The 26,319-nt window shown below is 52.9% G+C and overlaps 5 protein-coding genes across 7 annotated transcripts in view; 1 reads left to right on the top strand and 4 right to left on the bottom strand.

Annotated features, from left to right (window-relative positions):
- Positions 1 to 4,887, bottom strand: part of LOC105702020 (syndecan) — a 40,454-nt gene extending 35,567 nt beyond the window's left edge. The window contains exon 1 of the mRNA XM_012429220.2: positions 4,646 to 4,887. Coding sequence (XP_012284643.1) covers positions 4,646 to 4,717 — 72 coding nt within the window. The 5' untranslated portion in view covers positions 4,718 to 4,887. The remainder of the gene's footprint in view (positions 1 to 4,645) is intronic.
- A 257-nt stretch (positions 4,888 to 5,144) lies between these two features.
- On the bottom strand, positions 5,145 to 5,670 carry LOC105701946. The gene is made up of 3 exons (XM_012429106.1): positions 5,553 to 5,670; positions 5,388 to 5,475; positions 5,145 to 5,324 (listed from the first exon to the last, which is right to left on the bottom strand). Exons 1-3 carry the CDS (start codon positions 5,594 to 5,596, stop codon positions 5,145 to 5,147), a joined length of 312 nt encoding a protein of 103 aa, XP_012284529.1. The 5' UTR covers positions 5,597 to 5,670.
- A 129-nt stretch (positions 5,671 to 5,799) lies between these two features.
- LOC105701977 (ATPase inhibitor mai-2, mitochondrial) lies at positions 5,800 to 7,094 on the bottom strand. Its single transcript, XM_012429149.2, has 3 exons — positions 6,942 to 7,094; positions 6,291 to 6,423; positions 5,800 to 6,208 (listed from the first exon to the last, which is right to left on the bottom strand). Exons 1-3 carry the CDS (start codon positions 6,986 to 6,988, stop codon positions 6,080 to 6,082), a joined length of 309 nt encoding a protein of 102 aa, XP_012284572.1. The 5' UTR covers positions 6,989 to 7,094; the 3' UTR covers positions 5,800 to 6,079.
- A 1,841-nt stretch (positions 7,095 to 8,935) lies between these two features.
- Positions 8,936 to 12,776, top strand: LOC105702066 (protein scarlet). 2 transcript variants are annotated; one of them, XM_012429314.2, is made up of 14 exons: positions 8,936 to 9,089; positions 9,670 to 9,829; positions 9,940 to 9,988; positions 10,071 to 10,120; positions 10,184 to 10,317; positions 10,391 to 10,543; positions 10,613 to 10,851; positions 11,167 to 11,263; positions 11,337 to 11,585; positions 11,670 to 11,900; positions 11,974 to 12,109; positions 12,175 to 12,280; positions 12,346 to 12,446; positions 12,517 to 12,776. In XM_012429314.2, the coding sequence occupies exons 1-14, from the start codon at positions 9,069 to 9,071 to the stop codon at positions 12,696 to 12,698; spliced, it is 1,908 nt and encodes a 635-aa protein (XP_012284737.1). In that variant the 5' UTR covers positions 8,936 to 9,068; the 3' UTR covers positions 12,699 to 12,776. The 2 variants fall into 2 exon arrangements, with proteins under 2 accessions (XP_012284737.1, XP_023287660.1); XM_023431892.1 differs by lacking the exon at positions 8,936 to 9,089 and adding an exon at positions 9,506 to 9,594.
- Positions 12,777 to 12,971: 195 nt separating this feature from the next.
- LOC105702067 (ras-related protein Rab-32) lies at positions 12,972 to 26,220 on the bottom strand. Of its 2 annotated transcripts, none has more exons than XM_012429316.2 (4): positions 26,090 to 26,220; positions 14,848 to 15,076; positions 14,416 to 14,741; positions 12,972 to 14,283 (listed from the first exon to the last, which is right to left on the bottom strand). In XM_012429316.2, the coding sequence occupies exons 1-4, from the start codon at positions 26,216 to 26,218 to the stop codon at positions 14,170 to 14,172; spliced, it is 798 nt and encodes a 265-aa protein (XP_012284739.1). In that variant the 5' UTR covers positions 26,219 to 26,220; the 3' UTR covers positions 12,972 to 14,169. The 2 variants fall into 2 exon arrangements, with proteins under 2 accessions (XP_012284739.1, XP_012284738.1); XM_012429315.1 differs by lacking the exon at positions 26,090 to 26,220 and adding an exon at positions 22,156 to 22,786.
- Between the last annotated feature and the right edge of the window lie 99 nt (positions 26,221 to 26,319).

Genomic DNA, 26,319 nt, shown 5'->3' with positions numbered 1-26,319 from the left:
ATCGACGTCGCGAAGCAAGACCGCCCCGCCAGAGGAGCGTCCGATCGATAATCTTCTCGGCGCACCCTCGGTCGGCAGAGAATTGCCAAAGTGCGTGGAAGGAAGGTAAGAGACCGGGAGGGGGAAAAAAAAAAAAGAGGAACCGACGACAGAGAGAGAGAAGAGAATTCATTCGGCGGAAATTGCAAAGTTTCCCCGGCTCCGCCGGGGTGAAAAGGCCCCGCGGATTTAATCCTTTGACTTCCGGGGCAAGGGGGGGGGCCACTTTCCCGGCTTTGAGATGACACCTTTTGATCCCCCGAGTGGTCCCCTCGACTCGTCACTTCCGGTGCGAGTCGAAATCGCGAAAGGAACCCGGGGGGGATAAAAATTGGTCCCCTTTTTCGCATTCGAGCGACTCGAGGACTCTCTCCCGCCGCGAGATCGGGGATTTCGAATGGTGGAGGCACCATCTTCCGGGAAGAAAATGTCAGCGGTTGCATCGATGGAGACTGGATGTATATAAAACTCCCCCCCCAAAGAAAATATAAAAATAAAATGAAGCTACCACGTGGGGCAAAAAAGAAAAAAGAGGCCGCGAGGTGGGCATCGGATCCAGCATCCCAATGGCTCGAGATGAAGCCGAGCCTCCTACTTGTTTGTGAAGCGAGCCTTAGTCCAACTCGGCGCATGACTCGCGTTGCGTTTGCGGCCGCGTTTACGCAAGGATTCACCTTTTTCTCTCCCCTTCTCTCTCGGTGCGTGGGCGGGACGCATGAGCGCGAGGCGTCCGCCGCGTCGACGCGCGTTCTTCGACGCCCATCTAACAGCGGTACCCGGTGACTCAAAAAAAAATGAAAAAAAAAAAAGGGATCTCCACGATTTTCAATAATCGAGGGCCTGGGAAAAACAATGAAGAAACACGGAAAAATATACTGAAAACGACGCGAATCGTCGAAGCGTCGAGACGGCAGGATTCCGAGGTGAACAATTGATAAAGCATATCGGCGACCCCCCGCGGGCATTGCGCAACGTCGATAAATCCGGGATTTATCGGAGAATAATAAGGCGATTCCTCGGGGCGCGGCTTATCAGGCCCTATCTCTCTCCCTGTCGGAAATTCGCGAGTGGGTCGCGACCGCGATTCGGGCCCGTCATCGCGTGACGGGCCTCGAGCGAGGCGTTAATTCGATCAATTCACGATTCTAACTGATGGTAGAAAAAAAAAAAAGAATGGGGGAAAGGGGAAAAAAATGAGGGCGCGGACTCAAAGGGTCCGCGACACGTGGGAGAATTCGTACGCGAGTCCCATGGCAAGCTCGGGGAGGGATATGCAAATCCAGGTAACCACGTAGGTGCGGCCCTGGCCTTCCGTCTAGGTATCTCATTCCCCGTAGCGCCTCTTCCTCCCGCTCCGCGACTCCGCGAGGTGCCGTCCTCGGTGCCGGCTTTGCCGGGCGAAAAACTCGTCGCCCGCGGTACCGGGAGGCAAGATGGATGAAACTTTTTCGCCGGAGGATATATCCCCCGTTCCGCGTCGGCGGGCCGGGGAAAAAGAAAAAAAAGGGGAAAAAAAAACGCGGCGGAAAAGTAACGGGGCCAATTTCCCGGGAGCGCGGCCAATCCGCGGCTCGCGAGAAGGGGTCGGAGGATTTCCTAAATCCCGGGGCGAATCGCCCGGACAGAGAGAGAGAGAGAGATAGTCGCGCCGATCGATCCCCGGTGATAGCGCGTCCGCGAGGCGCCTTATCGGTCGGTCCCGCCAAAAAGGTCGGTCCCGGCCCGCGGTGTCGACGCCACGTCCCTCGCGTGTCGGACTCGCGGCCCTAATGAAGACCTACCCCTGTCCTCCGTCATCCCCGAGGCAATTCCCGTCGCGTGCACTCCGATTTTACGAGGCAATCCGCCTGCGAACTGACCCGTTGACCGAGCCGATCGATTCGAGGACCCCGCCGAAGGTACCGCGGATCAATCGGGACTTTTCGCTCGATAAGAGATAAACCTCGACCAGGTGTAGGGTGGGTCCTGGGAAACGGTCCCTATAAAAGTCGCCGACACCGGGGGGAGGATGGCACGGCCGCTGACGTTAACGCCAACTCGTGGGGGCCGTGCTTTTAACGCTTGCGCGGCGCAACGGCGGCTCGTAAAGCCCGGCATGGCCGGCCGAGAGAGCGGCGGCGGTCCCCTATCTCCGTCTCCCTCGCTCGGCCGTTCGGGCCCATGGGTCGGTCTCTCTCGGCCGGCGGCTCGCTCGGTATGCGGGCGGCGACGGCGGCGCTCGGAATCACGAGCGCGGACGGCCGACCTAACCTAACCTAAACGGCCAACCCGGCCGTAAAAGGCCATTACGCTCCTCGCGCACAGTCCGCCGTTATTACCTGGCCCGGCAAAACGCCCGCTAATGCCCCGGAACCGCCGATCGCGTCGATGCCGATCCCCTCCCTTCGACGAGACGTTCCCCACGACTCCGAAAGTCCGGATCCCTCCGAACGAAAGGCGCTCCCCCGGGATCGGGCAAAAACGGAGGCACACGAAGAGACCCGGTTAAAAAAAAAGAAAATAAAATAAAGAAATATGGAGAAAGTGGAGAAAATTGAAAAATTCCCCGTCCACGCCTCGACGTCGTAAAAGCCCCGGCCGATGAATCCCGGGGGAGAGGAAGGCCGAGGATTTCGACGAGGCTCGGTCCTCGAGGCGGAATTTCCAGGAGAGGGCCGCATTCCCGTCCTTTTGCCGGGCCACGCGATCCCAGGATTCCTCCCGTGAATAGGAACGGCCGCAACGGCACCGCTTTCATTCCGGATCCGTTTAAAGAGAGCTCGCGAAACGGCCCCCGGATATCGTCCGGATAGTCGAAGGCTCCTAATTGGCCAGTCGCGAGGTCTCTTGCGTATTTCTTACTTTCTCCCCTCCTTATTTACTGCCCTAAATAATTCCTCGCGGAATTATTTCGGGCGGTTTAAAGAGAATCGCGCGGTCCCCGAGGGACCACGAGACGTAAACTAGGGGACCGCTGGAAGCGATCGAATTATTTTCTCAAGCCGGTCGGGTAAACCGGGGGGCGATTTAAAAGTAACCAGGGAAGCGGCGAGAGACGTCGCCGGTGTTTACGAAGTGCCTCGGCGGGCGGTAATAGTTTTTCGAGGGGGTCGCAAGAAAAGCCGCCGTAGCCGCTCTCGAGGCTCGATAATGGAAATCTAATAGGTACCCCTGGAACGCTCTCAAACGATTTTCGGATTCGTCGCCCTTCTCCTCATCGATTTCTCGACTCCCGACACATCTAACCCTATATATAACCCTAGAACAACCGGCAGATATATATATATATATATATATTTTTTTTTTCAATGGAATGGGCCATCTGAAATTTTTCATTTTTACCTAATCTAATAGGTACCCATGATTCCTCCCCAGGACTCGCTATCGCTCGCGTCCGGGCTGGAACGAAACGCGCTCATTTTCCGCGGAAAAATCGAAATTAAAGGTCCGATTTACAAAAAAAAAAAAAAAATAGAGAAAAAGGCCCCTCGAGGGAATTTTCGCGAACGCGTCCCCCCCCCCTCCCCCGGAATATGCTCCAGGGCTTCGTGCAAATCGACGAGGGGTTCCCGGAACGTCCGAATCGCGGAAAGCCGAAACTCCTCGTCCAGCTGACTCGTCGGAAATTACGGCGCTCGGCGCGAAACTCGGTCGAGCACACCTCGATTATTTTTCCACTCGCCGGGGGAAAAAAAAAAAAAACAAACTAGGCAAACGGACGTTCCTCTCCCCGAGTCGGGAGTCGACGGAAAATTTTCCATTGACTCGCGACTTGGTCGAACCTTTCGACCTTTCGACCGTTCGACTTTAGTGAACTTTAGTCGTAGCGCTGAATTCGCGATTCGCCTAAGACGAAAGGCATGGTCGCATCGAGAGGGTTATAATGAATGGAGTTTCGAAACATTCGCGGTAAATTCCGGCGACACCGAAAGTCGGCAGTAGGTGTCAAAAGGAATTTGAATTTTTGCGCGCCAAGTCCCTCTCGTAACCTGGGAATTTTTAACTACTACCGTCGAGAGGGGGAAGAGACTCGTAGGGTCGGTTATTAAGTTTTGCCAAAAGAATAGGTCGATTTCGAGTCGAAATATTCGACTCGTCGCATCCCTCGACTCGATGGTCGAGCCGATCGGAGCGAGGGAGTCGGCCGTCAGGTCGGGGACGTCTTCGGCCAACCTGGCACTCAGGGGCTCCGTTCGGCTCAGCGAGTCTCCTCGTGTCTCGACTGAGAGAGACGACGAGACCCGAGCCGCGGGGGAGCGAGCGAGACGCAGCTAGGGCGGTCGGGCCGAAGGTAGCCGAGGAAGAAAGAAACGCGACGAGCGCGACGAGGAGAGAAAGAGAGAAGGCGACGCGAGGGACACGGGAGCGCGAGAGAGAGGGTGCGACGCTTAGACTGGGCGAGGGAGAGAGACCAGGCGAGCAGAGGTAGATGAGCGGATAAACGGATATCTAAGAAACCGGAGATACTAGACACCTCTGCCGTGTTTTCCATGCGGCGCGGATTTGTTTTTCGTCTCGTCGGGGCGGAAACTTCAAGCGGAGATCGCGTCGGACGATCGAAAAAAGGAATCTCGACCCAGGGGCGCCGCATCGCGGATGGCCGACGGAGATTCGTTTTGTCTCTCACCTCGGTTGCGGCGTTGCATCTCGCCACGGCCGCGAAGGCGACCGCCAGAACGACGTATATCCTCGGCCGCATCGTGCTCCTTCCGCGGGGCCTCGAGGAGGTCCCGGCTGGTCTCACTTCCCGCGACGCTTCGCCGAGGCGCGAGGGAACCGACTCCCGGAGAGGGGGACCGTGTCGCGCGACGATCACCCGGATAAACGGAGCGGAGCAACAACGCGAACCACGCACCACACTAATCGATGAACCGCGCGACACTGGGGGCGCGTCGGGCACCCGCTTCCCGCATCGCTGGCGGCCATCTTGCGCGCGCCGCGCGGCCCCGACATCTACCGGGAAACGCGCCAACTCGTGCGCCGCCCCCTCGCGAAAGTCGGTACATTGGACGCCCACGCGGGACTTTTGAATGACCAATGACGAACCATGGGTCAAAAAATTGAATTTATTTCTACGTCAATACTCGGTAATTTGAAGGATTCTACGAAATCGTTAAAAGAATCGATCAAAACTTCTTTTTATTACTAGCGGGTAGGTCGCTCTCGAGTCCCTTTAAAAATCTTAAGCTCTCGTTTATGCTTTTCGTAGTGTCTTCGATTTTGTCCCGCATTGCACGAATTTCGTTTTGCATCTTCGTCACCTCCTCTTGAGTTTTTTGCTTCACCATCTTGAGCAATTCTTGATCCTGTTACGTATACGAACGTAAAGGTCGTGTAATGAATGTACGAAAATGGAAAGAAGTATTTACCTGCTTGTAGTAATATTCACTTTCGAACGCGATGTCTTTCTCAAAAAATTTATCTTTGTTCGAGGTGCTATTTGCTCTGATAAAAAATCTGGAATAATTGGAATAGCTTTAGAAACCAACCTAGTTGTATGGAATAATGAGTGCTACGTGCTCGGTTTGGCATACTTTTTTCCTGTTCGTGAGACAGGCCGAAGAGCTCGTTGAAACATGCTGTTGCTATCGATTAAATATTCGGAGAAGGTAGTTTTACGATTTGTATTTATGTGGATAATGCGCAGTTCACGGTAATTTAGACAGGTACGTGACAGGACGTTGACAATTGAACGTAGGTCAAAAAAAAACTTAGGCCCTGTCGCTACTTATAAATGTGTGGATCTTTCTAAGTACTCTACCGATGCATACGTTCAGAAAATTGACACCGTACTATAAACTTTATTAATATTCTTATAAGTACAGTAATGGATACCGACGATCAAATGGAAATTCTTTTCGCATCTATATTATAGTCATAATAGATTAAGCAAATTTAAATTTCATCATTATCCACATAAAGTTTAGAAGCAGGATGCTATATTTCTATGTATTTCATATTAAAAAAAATATAACGCAACACACTCTACTATCACTGTAACATCATCTCGATTTCTTGGAGATTTCCACTCTGTTGACAAAGATCGTAATTAAGACGCATTTCACTTGTGCATGTCTTGGATTCTGTTCTTATGGCGATTTATGGCTTCTTGATGGCGTTTGATCTGCTCTTCGTGGAAGGAGATCTCATCGTGAAGACCATCTCGCAGCTTTTCCAATTGTTCTTTTTGCTACGAGAGTAAATATAATCGATAACGTACAGCTGTACCAAAGCCTATTTATTTTTTAACAATTTATTGGTATCTCACAAACCTGATTATAAAAGTACTGATCCTCATGCGCCGCTTCCATTTTTCCAAACGATCCGCCAGCATCTCTGATGGTTCCACCGCCTCCGCCACCCTTTCCAGCTCCCGAACCACGCTCTCCAACCATTCTGACTTGACTGAAAGACAAACAGTCATTTGAAATAAATATAATTTGACATCCGTGACGATACTGGACACCGATCTCCGAATCGGAGACTAAGTGCTTCGTTAAATTCAGTACATTATGAGAAACTCTATTAACAATATTTCCTGAAAAACACTTTTTTCCGCTTTAATGCGTCTCGGATTAAATATTCAGACTAGTACCTAATATAAATCCCGACTCGTCAGTTAGACCATCCGTATAGGAGTAGCACGTTACATAAGTATCGCACACTGCCGCGTAGAATTTTTTGGCAACAACAAATCAATCGATCGCGTCAAAGGAACTATCGACTTTTCTCGAAGCTAAATAACTCGACGACACTCGAAAAAATACGGGACGACGCGCAATTTAAACGTTAAGACGTGAAAACTCGGAGCCGAAAAATGGAGTCGAAGGATCTTCGAGAAAAGCCGGTCAGAGGCATGCCGCAATTAAATACGCAGATAAATAATCTTAAATCAAGACTGTTTAACCTCTGCCCTACTTTACCTAACGAAAGCCATGTTCCGGGAAATAATCGCAGGAACCCGCTGCATTCTTACGCGAAACAATTCTAAGTTTTCCGGAGGACAAAAGACTTCTGCGAAGTGGCGAAGCTCGAGCACGAACTATGCGCGAAAGTAGACAAACGTGTGGAGGAAATATTCGGGCGTTTCCAGCGGCATTGGTTTGCGAATCGGCCGCTGGAGGCGCTCAATGTCGCAGCTCCGTGATATACCGGATGGTCAAAAAATTCCGCGACGTACGAACGATCGAAATTCTGAATTAATTCATAACGGACAATTAAAAAAAAACGCATCGTGGGTTTTCGGCTAAGAATCTTTGTTTTACATCTTAAAAGGAACTCGTTACGTCGGGCGGTCAGAATAACGCTCCGATCACCTGTAAAATTCGGCAGCCTGACTTTCGATCAGCTGTTTCTTGATCTCCGAGGTCTTTAAATGATTCACGGCGGTTTGTCTCTGTAATTCCGCTCGCTCGAGCTCGATATTCAGTAACTGGATTTTTAGATTATGTTCCTTCTGAGCAGCTTCGAAAATCCAGACCGCCCTTCCCGTGGGACTCCCCCCAGCCGGGGTTTTCAGGGAAGATGCGCTGTCCCCGCTGCTATCCTCGTTTTCCTCTGGACGACGATACGAAAAAAAAAGAAGCAATATCAGCAGCTGCCCAAAATTATAGTCATGTAATCGCAGACATTTTCACTCAGAACTACCATTTGGAAGCGGGCCCACGGCGCCGTTTAATTTTTTCCCTCTCCGGTCGGCCAGATCGATGGGCTCGTCCTGGATGTCCCTTTCCCTCTTTTCGTGGATTTCGGCTGGACCGCCGATATTTTCGAAGTTAACTCCGTCCTCGGTATTCGCCTCCTCGGTGGGCTCGATCTTGACTTCCTGTACCAAAATCTTCGGAGGCGTGGGAACCATGATCTTGTCCAGGATCACGTGGAAACTGTTCGTCCCGTCGACGTCCTGGCCGCTCTCGTCCGACCGATCCGTTTCGCAGTCATTCTTCCTCGCATTTTCCATCAATCGCCAAACCTCGACCGAGAGACTGGAGGGCTTACTTTTGGCCGCCTCTTCCGGTCCCAGGGTCCTTACCTAACTTCCAACTAAATCCGTCAAAAAGTTGAGCACAACCGTCTAAGCTCTGGACGCGTAGCCGCGATAACCTCGATCAGAAAAAGAAAAAGAAAAAAAAAAATTGAAAGCTAGGTCTCATATAAGAGGAAAACAAGTTAAGAAATAAAAGAAAAGCCTACGATCCTTTTTTTCAACCCATCGCAAAGACCGGATTTACTGTCAACTCCAACCTTCTCGGCGAAGGTGTACATCTCCACCCTGGCCTGCGCCTTCATCCTTCGCCATTGTTCCCTCATCCTGGTGATGTCCCTGTCGGTGGAAAACCTCCCTCGGAAGGCGAAATAGATCTGCTGCCAGGCGAGGGTCTTCATTGCCGAAGCCGAGGCGTCGATCTTCTTGTTCTCGATCGCGATCACCCTGGGCTTGATCAGCGAGAAAAGGACGCTCTTCTCCTCCGGTACCCAATTCTGGGTGCGCTCCCTCTTCTTCACGAGCACCGTCGTCGGCGTCTTCGAGGACATCCTCCGGGAGGAATTCCTAGACTCGCCGACGTTTAAGAGCTTTTTACGCTTTTTAGCTCGCCGATTAGTTGCTGTTTTTCCGCTTGCTTGTTTAGGCGCGGTTTTAGGACAGTCGGTTGTTTCCTCTCCTCGAGCTTCGCAATTCTCCCCTAGGTCTATCGGGTGTCTCGAGGGGGGAAGCAAATATTATCAGGGGAATAATTACCGTACCGATTCTTTTTCAACGCATATAGAGCTAGATAATAACCTGGATTTTTATCGGGAGGAAAATCGTTGTGCAAGACTTCATTGCTCTGATCAAGATGGCTTCCCCCGTAAACTGCTCGCCTCGCGTTCGCGCGACGCGAGACGTTCGCTCCCGGTTAGTTTAAGTCTCGTTACAGAGGCGACTAGGACGTACATTAGAGATCGTTAGATCGTTAGATCATTCCCAATCGATCCTCGATACCCCCTACCATATACAAGTTAAGGGGATGCCATCGTTTCGGGGGTGACGGAGTGCTCTTATCGCGGTGATGCACTTAGGAACGTCTCAGGTGAGCACATTTCTCTTCCTCGAGGCCGCAGTTGAGCAACGAAATTTAAATTCCGATTCAAACACGTGCAACGATCGGAGTTGATACACTCGATCGTGTATATCAATGGAAATACGATAACGCGATACTCCGGTATCGGGAATCCGATTCCACGAGAAGGACCCAGCGTTAATAAATAAAATAAGAAATTCAATTTCGATTTCGGTCGCTTGTCAATTTTGTCCAAAGGTACCGATCGAGCACTTGCGTCATTTCTGTGGAGTAATTGCTAGAGTAAACTCCCCGGAGAGGTGGGAAAACCTGAAACTTATATAAGTTGCAGGGGAGCCGAGCATGAAGCCTCGCCACCTTAGGGAAGGGTCGAACTGTTTAAAAAATATTCTTTTTCCTTATAATTATGTAGTCTGCAGTCGTTTTGCAACTGGCCTTCGGGCACCTTTAGTTTTCAATTCATACGCAAGGTTCCTGCTGGCTATAGATAGAACGATGTGTCGTCCTTTAGAAAGTAGGATCTCGCCTCGTCATATCCTGGACGGGCTCGTCGGGATTATGGACTAAAAAATAATTAACTATTTCGAAGGTGTCGGAAGAATCGCAGGACGCGCCGATGGAGGTTCCAAAAACGTTCTATCTTACGTGGAAGGACATTTCCTATACGGTCGCGAAGAAGAGGATAAAAAATTCAGCGAAAGAATGGCTCGTGGGTGGAGAGGTCGAACGCGTCCGGCTTCTGCACGAAGGTAATCGTAAAATCTAATAGATAAGGACGTTTTATACCGTATAAAATGGCGATAAAATTAATGAGATTCAAGCTTTGCGTCGGATCTTAAAAAATGAATTCCCTCCGCAGTTAGCGGCGTGGTAAAGTCCGGGACAATCGTGGCGATCATGGGACCTAGGTATGGAATTCATGTAATTTCATGATCTTATCCTGTATCGGTAATATCGTATAGATGCCTCGTATAAATTTCCTCTTTTCAGCGGAGCTGGAAAAACCACCCTTCTCGCAACGATCGCCCAGAGAGTAAAAGGTGTGGAAGTATGCCCGATAACGAAGCGAGCGGATTTCTTTATTTTCCATTGTATGAATTTAGGCGAATCTCGGGGAAAAATTCTGCTGAACGGGCAGCTCCTCGACAAGGAGACCATGGCCAGAATGTCCGGATTCGTTCCTCAGGTGGACCTCGCCGTGGAGTCCTTGACCGTCCAGGAACACATGGAATTCATGGTAGGTCCCAAAAAGTCTTTCTTACTTTTAATTCTATTTTCTCGTTCTGATGTCTATAAATTAATCAACGCAGGCTCGCATGAAGATGGACAGAAGATTCCGAGCTCTCCAGAGGAAGCACCGAATCCATTGCCTCCTCACCGATTTAGGCCTTCTCGAGTGCGGCAACTCGAGATTATCTTCCTTGTCAGGAGGCGAGAGGAAAAGAGTGTCCCTGGCCGTGCAAGTAAACGCGCGTTTAAATTCAATTAATATACATCGAAGGAGAGAATACTCCTCGGTTCGGATTTTTCAGCTGCTGACGGAGCCGAGTATCCTGTTCTGCGACGAGCCCACCACAGGACTCGACAGCTACTCGGCCATGTCGGTTGCCAAAACTTTGAGAGACGTCGCAGCCAGAGACCGAGTGGTGATCTGCACCGTCCATCAACCAGCTTCCGGTTTACTGGACCTCTTCCACGAGGTCTTGCTTTTGAGAGCCGGAAGAGTGGCCTTTCAAGGAACCGTCTCGGATGCGAACGAATTTTTCGCCAGGTGATTTGCGATCGAATCCTCGACACGGGCAACTATTTTTCCCTACCCCCGAATAAACGTTTCCGCGGTATTTTGAGATATTAAGTCCGCGCCCAGCGAGTCTCAGAGGCAGGGAACTGGCAGAGAATCGCTGGGAAATTGAAAACCTCCGCATTATACATCGCGGTGTCGTGCTCGAGCGAAACGTCCTTGCACGTGGAAAAGGGATGTAGGATTGTCCTGCCGGAGAGAATGGAGGAGACGGTCGCAAAAGGGGTAGTTTCCACGTCGCTCCCCCGTTGGTCCCATTTTCTAGGACGCACGTTTCATTTCCAGCCTGGACCTCCATTGCCCGGCCACTTTCAACCGAGCGGAATTCTACGTCTCCCAGTTATCCCTGACTCGCGAGAGCGGGGAGAAAAGTTACGAGAAGGCAAGCCGACAATTATTCCGACGTCCCCGAAAATTCCACCGAGGGATCCGATTAGCCAACCGTCTGTTTCCAGGTGAAGTACATCTGCGAGGACTTCGAGAGATCGGAGTTTGGGAAAAAACTGGCCATGGCCATAGCGGACTCCTGCGCCGTTTCGATTTGCCCAGAAATGCTGCACCCGATTTTTCTCGAGAAGGTCTCTTCCGTCAGCGGGTTCAAAAGGATTCGACCGTTCACCCAGATCGAGTGGCTAGCCTGGAGATCGTACGTCGATTCCAAGAGAAACCTCATGTCCCTCTTCGTGAGATCCGCGCTGTACATAGTAAGATCTTCATTTTTTAGGATCGTTATCGAGAAGCCCGACGATATCGCGTATTCTTCCCGGAAATGTCAAATTTTCTTCCAGGGGATCTCGGTGTTAATTTCGACCCCCTTCGTCGGGATCACCGAGAACCTCGACCAAAAGAATATTCAAAACATGCAGGGCCTGATGTACTTGGTGATCACCGAGACCGTCTTCACGTTCAACTACGGTGCATTTTACACGTTCCCCCGAGAATTGCCTTTTTTACTGCGCGACATGGCGAGCGGCCTTTACGACCCCGCGCCTTACTACGTCAGCAAAGTGATCATTCTGGTGAGGAATTTCAATTTCGCGCACATATTTCATTAGGGATGTATGAACGCTTTCTTCGGTTCTTCATTCGCAGACACCAGGGACGATAGTACTTCCGTTCATTTACGCCGCGGTCATCTTTAACGTGGCAGGTTTGAACGGAGGCTTCCTTGGATTCGTATATTTCCTTATCCCGATTATTCTCGGCGCCATGTCCGCGACGGCCCTCGGTGAGTTGGAAAAAAAATTCCCCTCGTGTTAAATATATTTTTTTTTTAATATACCCCTTGTCCAGGGTGCCTGATGTCAGCTGTTTTCGAGTCGATCAGCGGAGCATCCCTTCTGTCAGTGCCCATCGACTTCCTGACCCTCATCTTCAGCGGAGTTTTTCTGCACCTCGGGTAATTCCTATCAATTAGATTCCTCTTCCAGTCGAGCCATCCTTTCTACCTGGACAATTTTCCAGGAGTTTGCCTCCCTTCACGTCCTGGCTAAAGTACACATCGCAGTTCTATTACGGCGGGGAAGCAGTCTCGCTATTACAGTGGAGCGAAATTCGACACATAGGTACCGACTTTGTCTTTGCATTCTATAAAAATGAAGAGAGGCTAAATTCGCGTAATACGTTTTTCCAAAGATTGTCCTGCGGATCCCGAAGGACCCTGCGTGTCGACCGGATTGGAAGTCCTAGAAAAATACGGCTTCCAGCCCGGCAATTATCCCGTCGACCTCATCGGACTTTTCGCTCTCTATTCCGTTGGCCACTTCGTCGGATACCTCTGCATCCGCCTCAGAAGTCAGAAGGAGCCGGTTTATTAACCCCCCTACAGGGAATAATTTTAAGAATAGAAGAAAACAACTAGAATCTACTATAAAAATAATAACGAGTCTCTCGAAGCCCACCATGCGTTCCCAACTTTGATTTTAATTTAACCCCTTCGATCCCAGTCTCTGTTCACGTACGAGTATTTAAAACATGGACGTAAAAGTATATAAAAACGGGCCGATAAGCTTAAACCAAAGTCATTAACAGTCACGTACTTCATTTATTTATAACAAGGGGTGAAACAATGGTAAGCCGAATAGACCGCGTAACAATGGAATATAATTTATTAGGGCTGCACCTACGCGTACAAAAGAGAAATAGGATCAGAAATGTGTACATATACTGTTAATAATTCGTGAGACTTAGTGTAGTTTCTTTCGTCGTCGTGGAAAATAAGTACGATAAGTTGCGAGTATCATACGTGGACAGATACGTTCTATACACCGTATGGAAATGTATATAGATATATATGTATATATATATATTATATAAAAGTGTAAAGTTCCGAAGAAATGGATGGCTCGAGTGTCGGTAGGATTAGTGTAAAACGCCAGTTATTTACAAAATCTCTGCGGTCGTACCGTGCCCGTATGTACATCCAAAATGCACTCATAGAAGATTAAATTTGCCTAACCGTAGTTTAAACATTGTCCACCCGCTCGGCAGTTGTCGATTCGTGCATCCTAGTGTTAAAATCCTCCCTAAAGACCTCCAAAGTCCCTCGGAATAATCGACTGCGAACCACCTATAATCCTTTTCCTCCCCTAAGACCCCTTTGCCGAGGGGGATGTCCAATTTAATCGTCGATCGATAAAAGGAAAGCCCATAACTGGATTTCGCTACGGAAGGTCTTAATTATACGAGAAGAGAGAACCGTACGCGAGTCGGTTCGGCGTGTAAAACGTACATGGTAAATTAGTATTAAGTATTACGTAAAGGCGGAATGTAAGTACTTTCGGGCGATCCCACGACGGAGCGAGATCCAAATTATCCGAGCGCCGATCGCCCGAGTTAACGAGGAAACGGAAGAGGAATCTCGACACCGGGGGGAAACGACTCCTGGCTTTCGCGTTAACGAGCCACGACAATAGACCAGCTAGACATTCTCCGTCCATCGAGAAAGTCTCCTCTACGAGGCGAACGACAGTTTTCGCGGTTTTTACAATGTTAGGCGTAGATGGAAACGCCTTCCCCGTTTAGGAACTCCTAGGATTCGAATTATTAGGCCCGACCTCGTCGTGGAGATCGATTCTCGCGAGTACGCCCCCGACCCTGCGCTTGCGAACTCCTATGTACACGGTACGTATTGCACGATTGCGCCCTTAAAACGCAATTACGATGAAGCGCAAGAGTGCTCGAGGCGGGCTAGCGAGAAACGGTCTTTTCGAGATTTCTTCGGGAGACCGCGACGAGGAGTGGCCAGGACACGCCGATCGACGTTTCCCCGCGAGGTGCGAAACTTCGTCAGCAGGAACACGTCTTCTTGGAGCCGGTGGGCGACTGGTTCAGGGCGAACCTCTCGCCGTCGTGCTGTTCCTGGGATCCGTTGCCCTTCATGATCTGGTCATTCTGGAGGATCTGGAAAATGGTCACCCACCGTAAAGTCATATCGACTAGTATATAGATACGAAGATTCTGTAGGGATATCGGAGCCCTCGCAAGGACCCCACGACCGAAAAGAATCCCCAGCTAAAAATCTGGCGTCGTAACCTTGTTGACGAGGAACCGCGCAGCCTCCTCGATGTTCACGTTCTCCTTGGCAGAAGTCTCGAACCAGCCCGCAAAGTTCTTCTCCTTGCAGTACTCGTCCATCTTGGCCGGTGAATTGACGAGGCCCTCCTTCTGCTGGTCGCACTTGTTCGCCAAGAGGACGCAGGGTATCGGCGAGCCGTCCGGGAGTTGTACCTTGGAGTCGAGGTCCTGCTTCCACTTGATAACGGCGTCCAGGGTGGCGCTCCTCGTCACGTCGAAGACTATGAAGGCTCCCACGGCCTCCTTGTAGTAGACCCTCGTCATGTTGCCGAATCTCTCCTGGCCTGGAAATTTAAAAGCCCGGTCACATCGACGCCCGCGAACAGCCCCGTCGGTCCAGGATGTCGTGGATCGTTTTAAATAATTCTAGATGATTTTAGATCACTTTACCAGCGATATCCCACAGCTGGAGCCTGATGATCGTGTGGGGATCCCAGTTCAAGACCTTCAGGGCGAAGTCGACGCCGATCGTGGCCCGGTAGTGCTGGGAGAAGAACTGGTGGACGTATCTCTTGATGATGGAGGTCTTCCCCGCTCCCAGCTCGCCGATGACCAAAATCTTGTAGAGATGCTCCCTCTTCTCGCCGACGCCCGCCGTCGGGGCATTGTTCTGCGACGACTGTGCAAGGAAATAAAAAAAAAAGAGTCAAGATCACCGCCCCTCAATCCCTCGATAACGAGACCGAGTCGTTCGCCTTAATTCTAGACTTTAGCTCGTCGTTACCACGAAGTACATGTTCCTCGGCGGAGACTGGAGAACTTAACGGCAGGGAAAAATATTCAATAACAACTGGCTGCGATATCCCGAGTCGAGACGCGATTGTCGAGGAGCTCGCAGTGCGAGCTGGACGAGGTCTCGAAGCCGACTGATAAAGCCCGGAAAATTCGTCAAGCCTCGAGGGGATTAGAGCCGATTAGGCTTTCCACTGGGACTGGCGAAACTTTCCGATTTTCCCGCCCATGGAAAAGTACCTCCTACCTGTATTTCCACCCTGGAGGAAGGGCACAATGAGCGATACCTGCCGGAACGAGCCCAGAGGGCCGTTCCACCCCAATTTAGGCGGCGCTCCGACCGTTCCCAAAAAAAGGCGATAATTCCACCCCCCATTTTTTTCCCTCAATTTTTTTCCCCACTCGTACCTTAGATTTCCTCAGATCGAAGATCCCCAGCGCGCGTCGGACCTTCAGGCGCATTTCCATGCCAATCGGGGACTAAACTCGAGCGTCACTGCGCGAAATCTTGAGAACGTATGACGCCGAACGACCGACAGCTGCGCGAGAGCCGCTCGGACGATAAAGCCGTCTGGAACGAGGAGATGTCGCGGGACGTCGATCGTTCGCGGTCGACACCGGAAACGGATTTAACGATGAGACGTAAGACCTCTCCAGATGGCAAAACGACACCTAGAGTGACGAGAAGCGTGGAGAATTCGCCTGGAGTCACGTAGGCCAGGCAGATGCACCCAGGCGATCAAAGGTGCTCCCTCAACGGCCGGAAACCCTGACCTTCTTAACCGGGATTATCGAACCCGAGGTCCAAAATCGGCACGTGACCCCGGTCAGGTCTCCCGAGTGGCAAGAAAATGGCAATCGACTCGTTCCGAGTGGAAAGATCGAAAGGTCCCAAATCCCAGGGGGGTTAGTCACGAAGGTCTATGTACACCGCGATTACCTCGGTAAATGGTAAATACCGGAACGCTTCGTCGAAGCTCATTGATAGGAACTGTACGAAGTATACGAGAGTCACGAAAGTTCCCCCGGAAAGTTCCAATCGCGATCTGGACTTCCTTCTCCGCGTTCGGGGGGAAAAGAGCGCCGATCCGAAAAGTACCGATCGCTCCGAATAGGATAAATCGCGGCTCCTCGCGTAGGATAAATCATACAGGATAAATCGCGGTCGGGAACGCGATACTTTACGGTCGACACGGTTACGCGAAAGCGAGGCAATCGAACACCGGCCGCGGTAACCATATCCCCCGAGTCGGTTATAATAAAAAAAAAAAAAAAAAGGGCGAGGGAAAATTGATCAGAAAACAAACGAGTCGAGGGATCACGGAAACACCCTCCGTGGGAGTCCTGGCGGTCTCCGGGCGCGGATCGGGTTCGCAAAGGGCGAAACGCGGAGCATCCGCGTGCGGCGAGATGCATCTCCGGCGAGGCCGCATCCTCGGAGCCCGAGAGGGAAACCCTCGTAAAACGGCGAGTCGGTACTCCGACTCGGTCGGTAGGCATTCATGGGAGATAACGCGAGGAAATTGGAGCATCCTCCGTTTTATGGACCGAGGCGGCTCGACGAGCACGAATCGCGTTATCCCGCCGAAAGGCTCTTCCTTTATAAAAAAAGCGTCCTATCGGCTCGCTTTCGACTAATCAAAGAGTCTGAAGAGATTTCCCGATTTTTATGCCGACCCGAAACGTCGAGTTATCGAGATCGATCGATCGCCTCGTTACCCAATCTCGGGAGACCCGAGCCGACCGCGGGCGTCGATCATCGAAAGATCTCGCGATCCGATCGTTCGCCGATTGTCCAGGGTGCGTGGTTTCCTATTTTTTCCCTCCTTTCCTCCTCTTTCTCGTAACCGTACACCGCGCGCAGCGTAAACTGGGGCAGAAATGGGTTAACCGCAGCGAGTCGTTCCATCGGCGACGCCGAGCGTCGTTCTCGATTTCCTCGCCCCGATGTTAACAACCGTGTAACGAGGAATTTCGAAAAATACCCCCTTCCCGTGGAGAAAGAGAGAGGTGGAGCGATTCGCGCATTATTCCCGGTGCTTCTTTCCCGCTCCCCCGTTTCTTCGGCGGTTTAATCGGACCCCGTATCCCGGCAGCGTCGACGAGACGCGGAAATCGAGAGTGGATTTCCCTCGCCCTCGATTCCGCGAGACACGTCGGCCGTCGCGGAAACCCCGCTAGGGGTGAGCCAGGAGGGGGTGGACGTGCGTGCCTCGGATTATGCCAACGCGAGACGGTAATTCGAGCCCGCCCATTCGCCGGCGTCGCGACGACGCCTCGAGGACCGCAAAGTGTAGCCATCGACCGGCGTCGCGGAATTACCGGCCGGCGAACCTCGCGACCGGAAAGAGGCGCTCCTTCAAGGGTGGGTTTTTTGGCCCCCCGCGAATCCGCGCATTCGAGGGAGAAAGCATTTCCTCGGGGTCCTCACCGCGCTTTCCTGGCTGAAGGACCGCGCCCGGTCCTGGGGGTCGGAGGCGGTGGCCATGTCGGCCTCCTCGACCCGGAGGGCCTCGGCGGTCCGGTTGTAGGCCTCGGTGTGGTCCTCCTCGATGCCGGCCAGGTAGCCGAGCCCGGTGTCCTCGTCGAAGGTACCCTCGAAGGTGGAGAAGGTGTCGAACTTCTTGACGCTGATCTGGCGGGCGCGCTTCTTGGTGGCCTGGTCGTCGGACTCGGGCCTGCGGACGGGACTGCTCTCGTCCACGGTGACCGCGACGACGGTGAGGCCGGACGCGTCCTCCGAGGAGTCGAGCCTGCGCCTCTGGAAGGCCGCCCTCTTCTCCTCGGCCTGCGACGGCCTGCGCCTCAGCTCGGTCGGCGGCGTCTTCGGCGACACTGCGGACACCGATCGAGATTTCTTCCCTCCGGTCGGCGGAGACCGGAGCCCGAGTCGGGGCGCCGAGTCGACGCTCGAGATCGACGCGGCGCCCCGGAGTAGGACGGAATCGGCGTCTAGCTCGGGCCAGTCTCCTTTTTCCCTTTCTAGCCGCCGACCACTTTCACCCGACGCGACGAGAGAAGGTCGGGTCTCGAGAAGGTGGCCTCGGCTCGAGAGCCGAGACGAACTCCCCGGGAACCAGCGCGGTTCCCGGAAGGTTTGAGTCCTCGAGAGAGGGGACGACGCGCGGGGAGATCCCGGGACTCCTCGAGGACGAGGAGATCCGGGTTCCCGACGGATATCCGCGAAGATGGACCGTGGACATTGAGGGCCGACGTCCTTCGATCGGGTCGGTCGGGGGGCGGCGAACGCGCAAGAGGGTGGAGGCGCGATCGGGGTTGAGCTTCGGGGCTCGCTTCTCTCACCGCGGGGCGCGCCGGCGATCGTGCTCCTGATGGTCACCGACGGCGACCTGCGCTGCACTACGGTCACGGTGCTGACTGGCCGCTCGCGTTTCTCCGGCTTCGGGTCCCCCTTCTCCCTGGGCCTATCGGGCTGCTCCCCGGCGCTATCCAGCCCCTTCTTGGCGGCCGATAACGCGGCGGCCGCGGCGGTCCCACCGGTCCCACCGCCGACCGACGCCCCTGTCGGCGCCGATCCGTGGGCAGGTACCTTGGCCGGACTGTCGGACTGCCCTCCCGGAGACTCCTGAGACGATTGGCTCACCGAGCGGCTGCTGTCGCCACCCTCGGGCCGGTGTCGCGGCTCCTGCTCCCCCGACAGGCGGAACTTGCTCAGGCTCAGCTTGCGCACCAGCGAGTGCGACTTCTTCTTCCTCTTCTTCTCCTTATCGGCGGAGTCCAGGGGCTGGGGCTTCCCGGTCGAGCTCTCTGCGGGGAGAACGAGACCGGTCGAGGGGGGCTTTCGGGTGGGGGTCCCCTTCGCGCCGGAATCTCGGAGAGGAAAAACGGAGGCCCCCTTCCGGGCCCCGTCCCCGAGTCCGCCGCGAAGGGAAATCCTCGGACTCTCGAAAGGGATCCGGCCACCGTCGACGAACTAGTACCCGGAGGCGACGGGGAGGTCGTTTGGGCCGATCCAAGTCTCTATCGACCTTACGATAGATAATAATCGAAGACGCGGATGGTCCCCGTCGCCTCCGAGTACCTTTTCGCGAGCGGACCTTTAGCGGCGGCCCCGTCGAGGTCGACCTCGGCGGAGAGTCCGGGCTCGTTCTTGGCCTTCCTCTTGATCTTGAAGATGCTGCCCTCCCTCCTGCCGAAGCTGCTCTTGAGGGCGTCGAACCGGCTCTTCTTTTTCTCCTCGACGCCGGCGAGGGTGTCCAGGCTGGAGCTGCTGCCCTCGACGGTGACGTACTCGCCGGAGGTGGTGACGATCGGAGGGCGCCGACGCTCGTCCTCGGAGGGCGAGTGGCCGACCACGGTGTCCGGGGAGCTGCCGCCCTCGTTGGCGCTCTCGGGCTGGTCCGCGGCCCCGGGCCGGTCCATCGGCCGTCCGGGCCGGGCGCCGCCTCCGGTTGCTCCGCGCCGGTCCTCTCGCGGCGTCGCGCCGTCTGCGCCCGGCGCCTCCCGTCCGCGCCCGGGAAGCCCGCGAGCGGATGGCTTCCCGACCGGAAGACCCGCAAGCGCGCTTCCCCGGAAAGCTAATCCGACACCCGACGAGTCGCGCCTCGCCGATCCGAGAGCCCTGGGATCCCGACTTCCCCGCTCCGAAAAATCGACCCGCGCCGATCGACCGGCAAACTCGCCGTTGAATACGATTTTCACCCGGACATCCTCCGCGATTTCCTAATCTTGGAATCGGACGACGACGCGCGACCGAGGTACCCCGTCTATCCCCTTCGGGGTATCCCCGCCCAACTTCGAGCGACCCCCTCGAAGCCGGGAACTCCGTCCATGAATCCCGACCCTGGATATCGTCCACCCCTCCTTCGGTCGGGAATTCTCGCGGTTACGCAATTGATAGGGTCGAATCCCCGGAGTCCTCGGACGAGGGCGCGAATCGCGGGCGAGTAGCGCGCGGAGAGCCGAGCCACTGCGAGTACCGGCGAGCCTCCGCGTGCGCCAAATCTTTCTTATAAAAATATAGGAACGACGGTGGGGAAAGAGCGTCGTAAGGGGTACGACGCCTCCCACCTTGCGAGCCGGCCGAGGCGCGTCGCGACGACCGCATCCGTCGGGGCCTCCTCGAGCGGCGCTCGGAGACGCTGCCGGATGTCGCCCTTCTAGGCGATGAAAAAAAAAAAAAAAAATAGAAAGAGAGAGAGAGGCCCAGCGCGTGGAGAGGCGAAAAGTCGGTAAATCACCGCGGGAAGTGATGAATGTCCGATTAATCGCTTATTTACGCGACGGGGCATGCGTCGTCGGGATTTATTAACTTCGACTTCCACACAAGTGTCGGCTCGAAAACGCAATGACAAAATTGATCCCGAGTCTGCCGGCTACCGTGGAGTGCAATGATTGATCGAGACGTCGGCGATAGGTCGTCGATAACTCCGGATTTATCGCAACGGCGATTGACGAACGATCCACCGCCCAGGTGGCGGCGATCGACGATTTTCCCCGGGGTAAATTCGATAACGCTTGATCCTAATTACACGGTAATCCCGCAAGATTCCTCCGCATTGCAGGGATCGTATTTGGCAACTCGGCGAATCGAGATCGAGCTATTTGCAAAAAACGATAGGGAATGGAATTTTCCCTATCGTTTCCCCGGGATTACATAAGTGCGATCTGTTCGATTAAATTGAGTTCGCATTTATATAATTAACTAGTCGCCTTACGTAAATAACAACGGAAAGGGGGTCGTAAGGAGTTCAGGGAGCGAGGTAAAAAATCCCGATCCCCGCTAAATTAATTCTTGCAATTAAAACAGCCTAGATCTAGGTTTTCGATTTAAAGGACCGGTTCGCTTAGCAATTGCGAGATCCGTGCACGTACGATTTTCTAATAATTACAGCGTTTATCGCAAGGACACTGAATGGGAGGATAATTACCGCGAAAATAAATCCGTGGTAATCCCCTCGTTATATAAATCACCGTCAACGAGGAGATCGTTCGTCCCGTGACGAGGTGGATCGGGAGTCGGGAGGGAATTAGAAATGCAAATAGCTCCATGGTATTATTAATTATATACGATGTTTGTCTTTAGGAGGCGACATTCCATCTAGGACACTTTATATAAGATACTGGTTCTGGCTCCCCGAGGCTCCGCGTTACCTCCATTTTATCGTCACCCTTAACCCGACGACCGATCGCTTAGCACCTCCATCATAGCTATATAATCGATATTTAATAGCGATTAAATAAGCCTCCTAATCAAATGAACGATCGATCGATCTCGAGGTCCCCGCGGAGACCCCGAGCCCCCGTTCGCAGATCCGGGGAATGATATTCCCGATTACGTAAAAGATTTAGCGTCTCTCCAAGAATCCGACCTGCACCCACGCGGATCGTCATCCCTCCAACCGATCGTGCATCATTGATTTATAGGGACCATTAACGCGCATATTGCTTCAGAATCTACGATTCCATAAGATCGCCGTCCTCGCGATGCATCCCGCCTCGGTGCAATTAATCAGGGTTTCGAAAGCCCACTTATCGCCGCCTACATTCCTAGATCCATCAGCGCGTACATTGAATTAATACTCGCGGAATTTATATTTACCCCGGAGGCAAGAATCCTGGAGGCGCACCATAAGGTAGTATAAATCCGCGAGGGAGAAAAATGAAAATCGTGGAGATTCCAAGAGTGGCCCCGAAAGAGGGTCCCCTCCTCAGGGCGCACAATGTCGCGAAACGAGGAGCGGATGAAAACTCGCACGACGTCCGCGACAACGGCCTCGGGTATTCATGGAGTGTTCTTTTGTCTTGGAAATCGCGTCTCCGGCACCGCTCGTCCCCTCGCGAAAGGATTTCCGTTACCGCTTTGTACATGGCCACCGCAATTCGCCCCCCGCGAAAGTCGACATAACGTATAAAAAAAAAATAAAAAATAAATCGTCGCATCGAATCGGCAAGGAAGATGATTTCAGGAGTCCCGGGTCGAGTCCTCCGCGTTCGAGGAGATACCTTTCGGAGCCTCCTCGCGGCCTCTTGCTTGGCATTCTCGCCGAAGTTCATGTTGAGGTCCAGGTAGAGGTGGTTGTTGTTCAGGAGCTGAGAGGGTGGCTCCATGGGTGGAGGGTTCGCCTCCTTCATGTGTCTCAGTCGCCTCTCGGTGCGCTCCTGCCGGGTGCGGAGCACCAGCATCACGTTTCGGTCCAGCATCTCGATGGACTCGTCCGAGAAGCGGCTCCGAAGATACAGTTTCCCAGGTCGGCGGAGTTCTTCTCGACGATTCACGCACCTACCGGGAAGCTACGAGTCCCCCCTCGACTGGGAACCATGTCTTTCTGGGGTAAATCGATGCAGGTGCTTCGACTCCGGGTGAAATTGCGCCGAAATGGTCAAGACGATCTACAGGGTATTACAGTCCCCGAAGATGGTCATGCCACCAGGAAGGGTCCGACACCGATCTCGAACGAGATCTATGTCCGTAGGGTCGAAAGGGAGTCCGCACTTAAATGGCCACTCGTAAAAAAAAATCGAAAAAAAATGGAGAATTCAAGAAATCGAAGAGAATAAAAAAAAGTCGAGGACCGACCGATCGCGCGCGATGTCGGCCTCGGTCTAAGAGACGTTTTCCGAGATGACACGTACACTTGACAGCATCCGAGGATATGTGGTCCATCGGTGCAAAGTTCCTTCATATATTGGCCCGCGTCCGCGTCCCTTATCACGCTTTCGTTATCGCCCGAGAAGCCCGGCGCCTCCACGCTCGTCGACCCGGGACTTTCGACGCACACGAGTGCACCGAGGCTTGCACGCACGCGTGTCAACTGCGTCCACGCATAGATGACAGCGTACCCAAGCATCATATTGACAGGGCGACGGTCTGCCGAACTTTTATATTTCTTCCCACGACATCGACGAGTCTCAGCGCCGAGAAATGCCATCATCTCCGTCCCCCTGATAAGGAATGACTTAATAATTAAATTTCATACGCGTAATTACCTAGGGCGGGAATTCAAATGACACCGTGCCGTGAGATCTCGTCATCCCGATGATCGATTACGGCGGATCAAGAGGCCGCGGCGTAATCCCGGCATTAAAATTGATACCAGCATCCGTTGTCGATAAGTGCTCCGATAAGACGTACACACCGTATTTAAAGAGATCCTCTATATAAAAAAAGGAACCTCCTATACCACGGTTGTGGTTCTCTGGGTACTCGAAAATACTCTCGGTGCAATTCCACCGTCATCCCCGAGGAGAGGGGTGGGTCTCCATTTCCAGCCCCCGAGACCCTTATCACCGGCCGAAAATCGGAATCGCGGTCCATTATCATGTTCGGCATTTCGAGGAGTCCTCGATCGAGGTTTCCCAACAACGCGTCCGCTTACATCAGCGTGATAAGCGATAAGAGGAGCCCCCCTTATCCTTCCTCTAGGGCCTTTAATTCATATCACCAACCTCGTGAGCGTTATCACTCGACGATGGAGCTGCGCATTTCATTTTTCCCCTCGTATCGGGTTAATAGACCCGAACGATGGACGTTAATCGATAGACTTTCGAGGGTAGAAAAACTTCCTTGGAGTTTCGCTCCAGCTCCCGGAAGTCCTATAATCACAGAGGAGCACTTTCTACATGAACCAGAAGCGAGTTGCGATGGCGTTACGTGAATGAATTGCGTATCGCGAGGTCGTTCCCGTTGTCGCCGGTTAATCGAGCGATTCATCGACCCATTGTTGCCGCGACAATGGTTACTCGTTACCACGGAGCCTTGTTCCCAGGCACGGTCCGTCAAATAATTGCGCCGATCAAAGCAAATTACGGCACGCGTGCGATCGTCCCATCTCCACGGCCGAGAGACATTCGGCAGAGCCAAGGCGATCTATAAATATCTCCTGTAAACCATGTAACAACAAACCGTCCGCACCGCGTCAACGTGATCTTTCGCAACCGGGGAGAGTGAAAGAAAAAAAAAATTAAAAAAAAAATCCGAGCGAGTTGTCGAAAATGTCGAGAGTGCCCATCCCTGACCACTGACACGTACAATCTTAACAGTCGTAAAAAGAGAAATATTCGCGGTACCGCCAAACGGATTATCGTCCTATTTAATAACGCGTCGAGGGATCGAGCACGGTCGATATCTCTCGCCTCGCAATGCGGCCGATGACGCAGGGCGTGTGGTCGCAATTAGCGTGGCTAAAAGTATGCTAATTAAGGAATCCCGGCGGCATCAGGGCGGCAAAACATCGAGGAGCTCCGCGATTACCGCCAGTTTATGAATTACGCTCTTGGCGCCGATAAGCCGGCTTGATAACGAGGAGCCGTTTCTCGAAGCGACGAAAGGGGTTGTCGCGCAAAAAATTGGGGGTTACGATCGAAAATTTTTTGGGGGGGTAAAAAGGAAAAAAAAAATTGTAAAAAATCCAAGCATCCCAGGAGGACTTTTTGCGGCCATAAGTTGACGGAACAGCTGATTGCCGCCATCGAGATCGCGTGACCGACTTGTTTTACCGAGGGCATTTTTGCGCGTCTTTTTAGCGGGGTGAAGGGATCCATTACACGCAGCCCCGGCGTGTATACGTTTACAGAGGTATTACCCAACCCGATTGGGGATCATATCTCGTGGACGAAATTTCCCGTCCTCGTTACGTCGGCGGAATCGCTCTCTCGCGTATTAATAATCCCTATGTCTGGCCGAGTTCGCGTTCGGGCGATTTTTCCCGACTCGCGGATCTCCAAAGAAATTCCCCGGGCAACGTCCCGACGATAACTCGCGATACGCTCGGTCCGAGATTAAAATGAAAATTGCGACTCGATCGATGCCCTCTCTCGGCCCCGACACGCGAATTCACGCGTCGTTTGCATCGCGGCGCCACGCAGGATCCACGCAATCGTGCCGATATGGGATTTTTCCCGACAAATTGCCCGATAAGATTCGATTCCCCGGAGAAGACGTTAAAATTAAGCATCTCGCCTCGACGAGATCCTCGTAAAAGAATTTAGTAAAATATAATCGAGGTATATTAAAAAATCGCGCCCATCTCGAGATGCTCGATAAATACAAATTGTCTCCTGGAAAAAATCCTCGACTCAGCGATTCGCTCCGCGCGGCGATAGATAGACCTCAAGAGATTGCCACGTTATCAGGGTGGTCTTATCGGGAAGGTTTTCCTATTTGTTAAGAAAAAAAAAAAAAGACCCACTCTAGAGGCGCCATTTTTTTTTCGAAAAACTCGCGGGCAACCTCTCGACCGGTTATCGCACATCGAGGATCGATATTCGATTCCGTGCCCTTAGCGATCCTCCGACCGTCACATCTCCAGGCTTTCCGTGAACAATCGAAAGACCGTGAATATCTCTCGAGTGCACGGGCACCTCTTTGACGCCCTCGACATTTCGATTAGATAAGACGAGGATAAAGCGTCCGTCGTTATCGCCCGATATATATATATATCGGCTCGATGCGATCGGGAAAAGAAAGTCGGAAAGGGAGAGACATTCCGACGATAAAGGTAATTCCCTTCCGCGTGACGTACGATCAGGGAGAATATTCCCGCGAAAATGAAAATATATTACAATTCGGCATATATTAGAGATAAGGGAATTACAATCGGTTAACTTAACGTGCGCTTCTTGGCACGTGATGCGGTGGAATCTCGCCGCGACGCGATTGGTCGGCCGCTGGCCAATAGGGATGCAGGATCAATGGACACGCCGCGGTGATCAATTTCCACAATAACGAGAAAACGTCGAGTAAGGCGAAAGAAAAATCGGAGTCACTCCCTCGCGGAGGAGAGAGGAGTGTTCCTACAGCGACCGGGCACGCCGGATAGGCTGTCGGCCCGCAAGCCTTGCACCGAGGTGGTAGTCTGCTAGTTTCAAAAACAGCGCGCCAAACGTTCGAGCGGACGACGTCGCGGACCGCGCGCGCGGCGGCGGGCTCTCGACTCACCATTCGACGGTCCGGGCTGCAAGACGGGTTCCCCTCGGATTCCTCCAGATAATCCACCTCGAAACTCGGCCTGCTCGCCACAGAGGAGTGCGAATGTGTCACGATTGATCTCACCACAGCTGAGCACATCCGGCCATCTTGCGCGACGCCGAGCGACGTAACGCGACGCGACATCGTCGGCTGCTACGCCGAACGGCCGTGGCGTCATCTCGCGACTCCTCCGGGAACCT

Source organism: Orussus abietinus, unplaced genomic scaffold (genome assembly GCF_000612105.2).
Source record: "Orussus abietinus isolate OABI.00-Male unplaced genomic scaffold, Oabi_2.0 scaffold46, whole genome shotgun sequence".
NCBI lineage: Eukaryota > Metazoa > Arthropoda > Insecta > Hymenoptera > Orussidae > Orussus > Orussus abietinus.
The sequence above is the reverse complement of the archived record's forward strand: the minus strand, read 5'-3'. Positions and strand labels throughout refer to the sequence as shown.

Excerpts from the sequence above, each read along its gene's own strand:
- LOC105701946 (XM_012429106.1), bottom strand. The coding sequence starts at position 5,596 with ATGTTTCAACGAGCTCTTCGGCCTGTCTCACGAACAGGAAAAAA. Across the intron at positions 5,476-5,552 it reads GTCTCACGAACAGGAAAAAA|ATTTTTTATCAGAGCAAATA; the intron begins GTATGCCAAACC and ends CAATTATTCCAG. Across the intron at positions 5,325-5,387 it reads GTGAATATTACTACAAGCAG|GATCAAGAATTGCTCAAGAT; the intron begins GTAAATACTTCT and ends TATACGTAACAG.
- LOC105701977 (XM_012429149.2), bottom strand. The coding sequence starts at position 6,988 with ATGCAGCGGGTTCCTGCGATTATTTCCCGGAACATGGCTTTCGTTAG. Across the intron at positions 6,424-6,941 it reads CGGAACATGGCTTTCGTTAG|TCAAGTCAGAATGGTTGGAG; the intron begins GTAAAGTAGGGC and ends TTTGTCTTTCAG. Across the intron at positions 6,209-6,290 it reads ATCAGTACTTTTATAATCAG|CAAAAAGAACAATTGGAAAA; the intron begins GTTTGTGAGATA and ends TTACTCTCGTAG.
- LOC105702066 (XM_012429314.2), top strand. The coding sequence starts at position 9,069 with ATGCACTTAGGAACGTCTCAG. Across the intron at positions 9,989-10,070 it reads GTGGCGATCATGGGACCTAG|CGGAGCTGGAAAAACCACCC; the intron begins GTATGGAATTCA and ends TCCTCTTTTCAG. Across the intron at positions 10,544-10,612 it reads GAGTGTCCCTGGCCGTGCAA|CTGCTGACGGAGCCGAGTAT; the intron begins GTAAACGCGCGT and ends CGGATTTTTCAG.
- LOC105702067 (XM_012429315.1), bottom strand. The coding sequence starts at position 22,353 with ATGCTGGACCGAAACGTGATGCTGGTGCTCCGCACCCGGCAGGAGCGC. Across the intron at positions 14,742-14,847 it reads CCAGCTGTGGGATATCGCTG|GCCAGGAGAGATTCGGCAAC; the intron begins GTAAAGTGATCT and ends TTAAATTTCCAG. Across the intron at positions 14,284-14,415 it reads CGCGGTTCCTCGTCAACAAG|ATCCTCCAGAATGACCAGAT; the intron begins GTTACGACGCCA and ends ACCATTTTCCAG.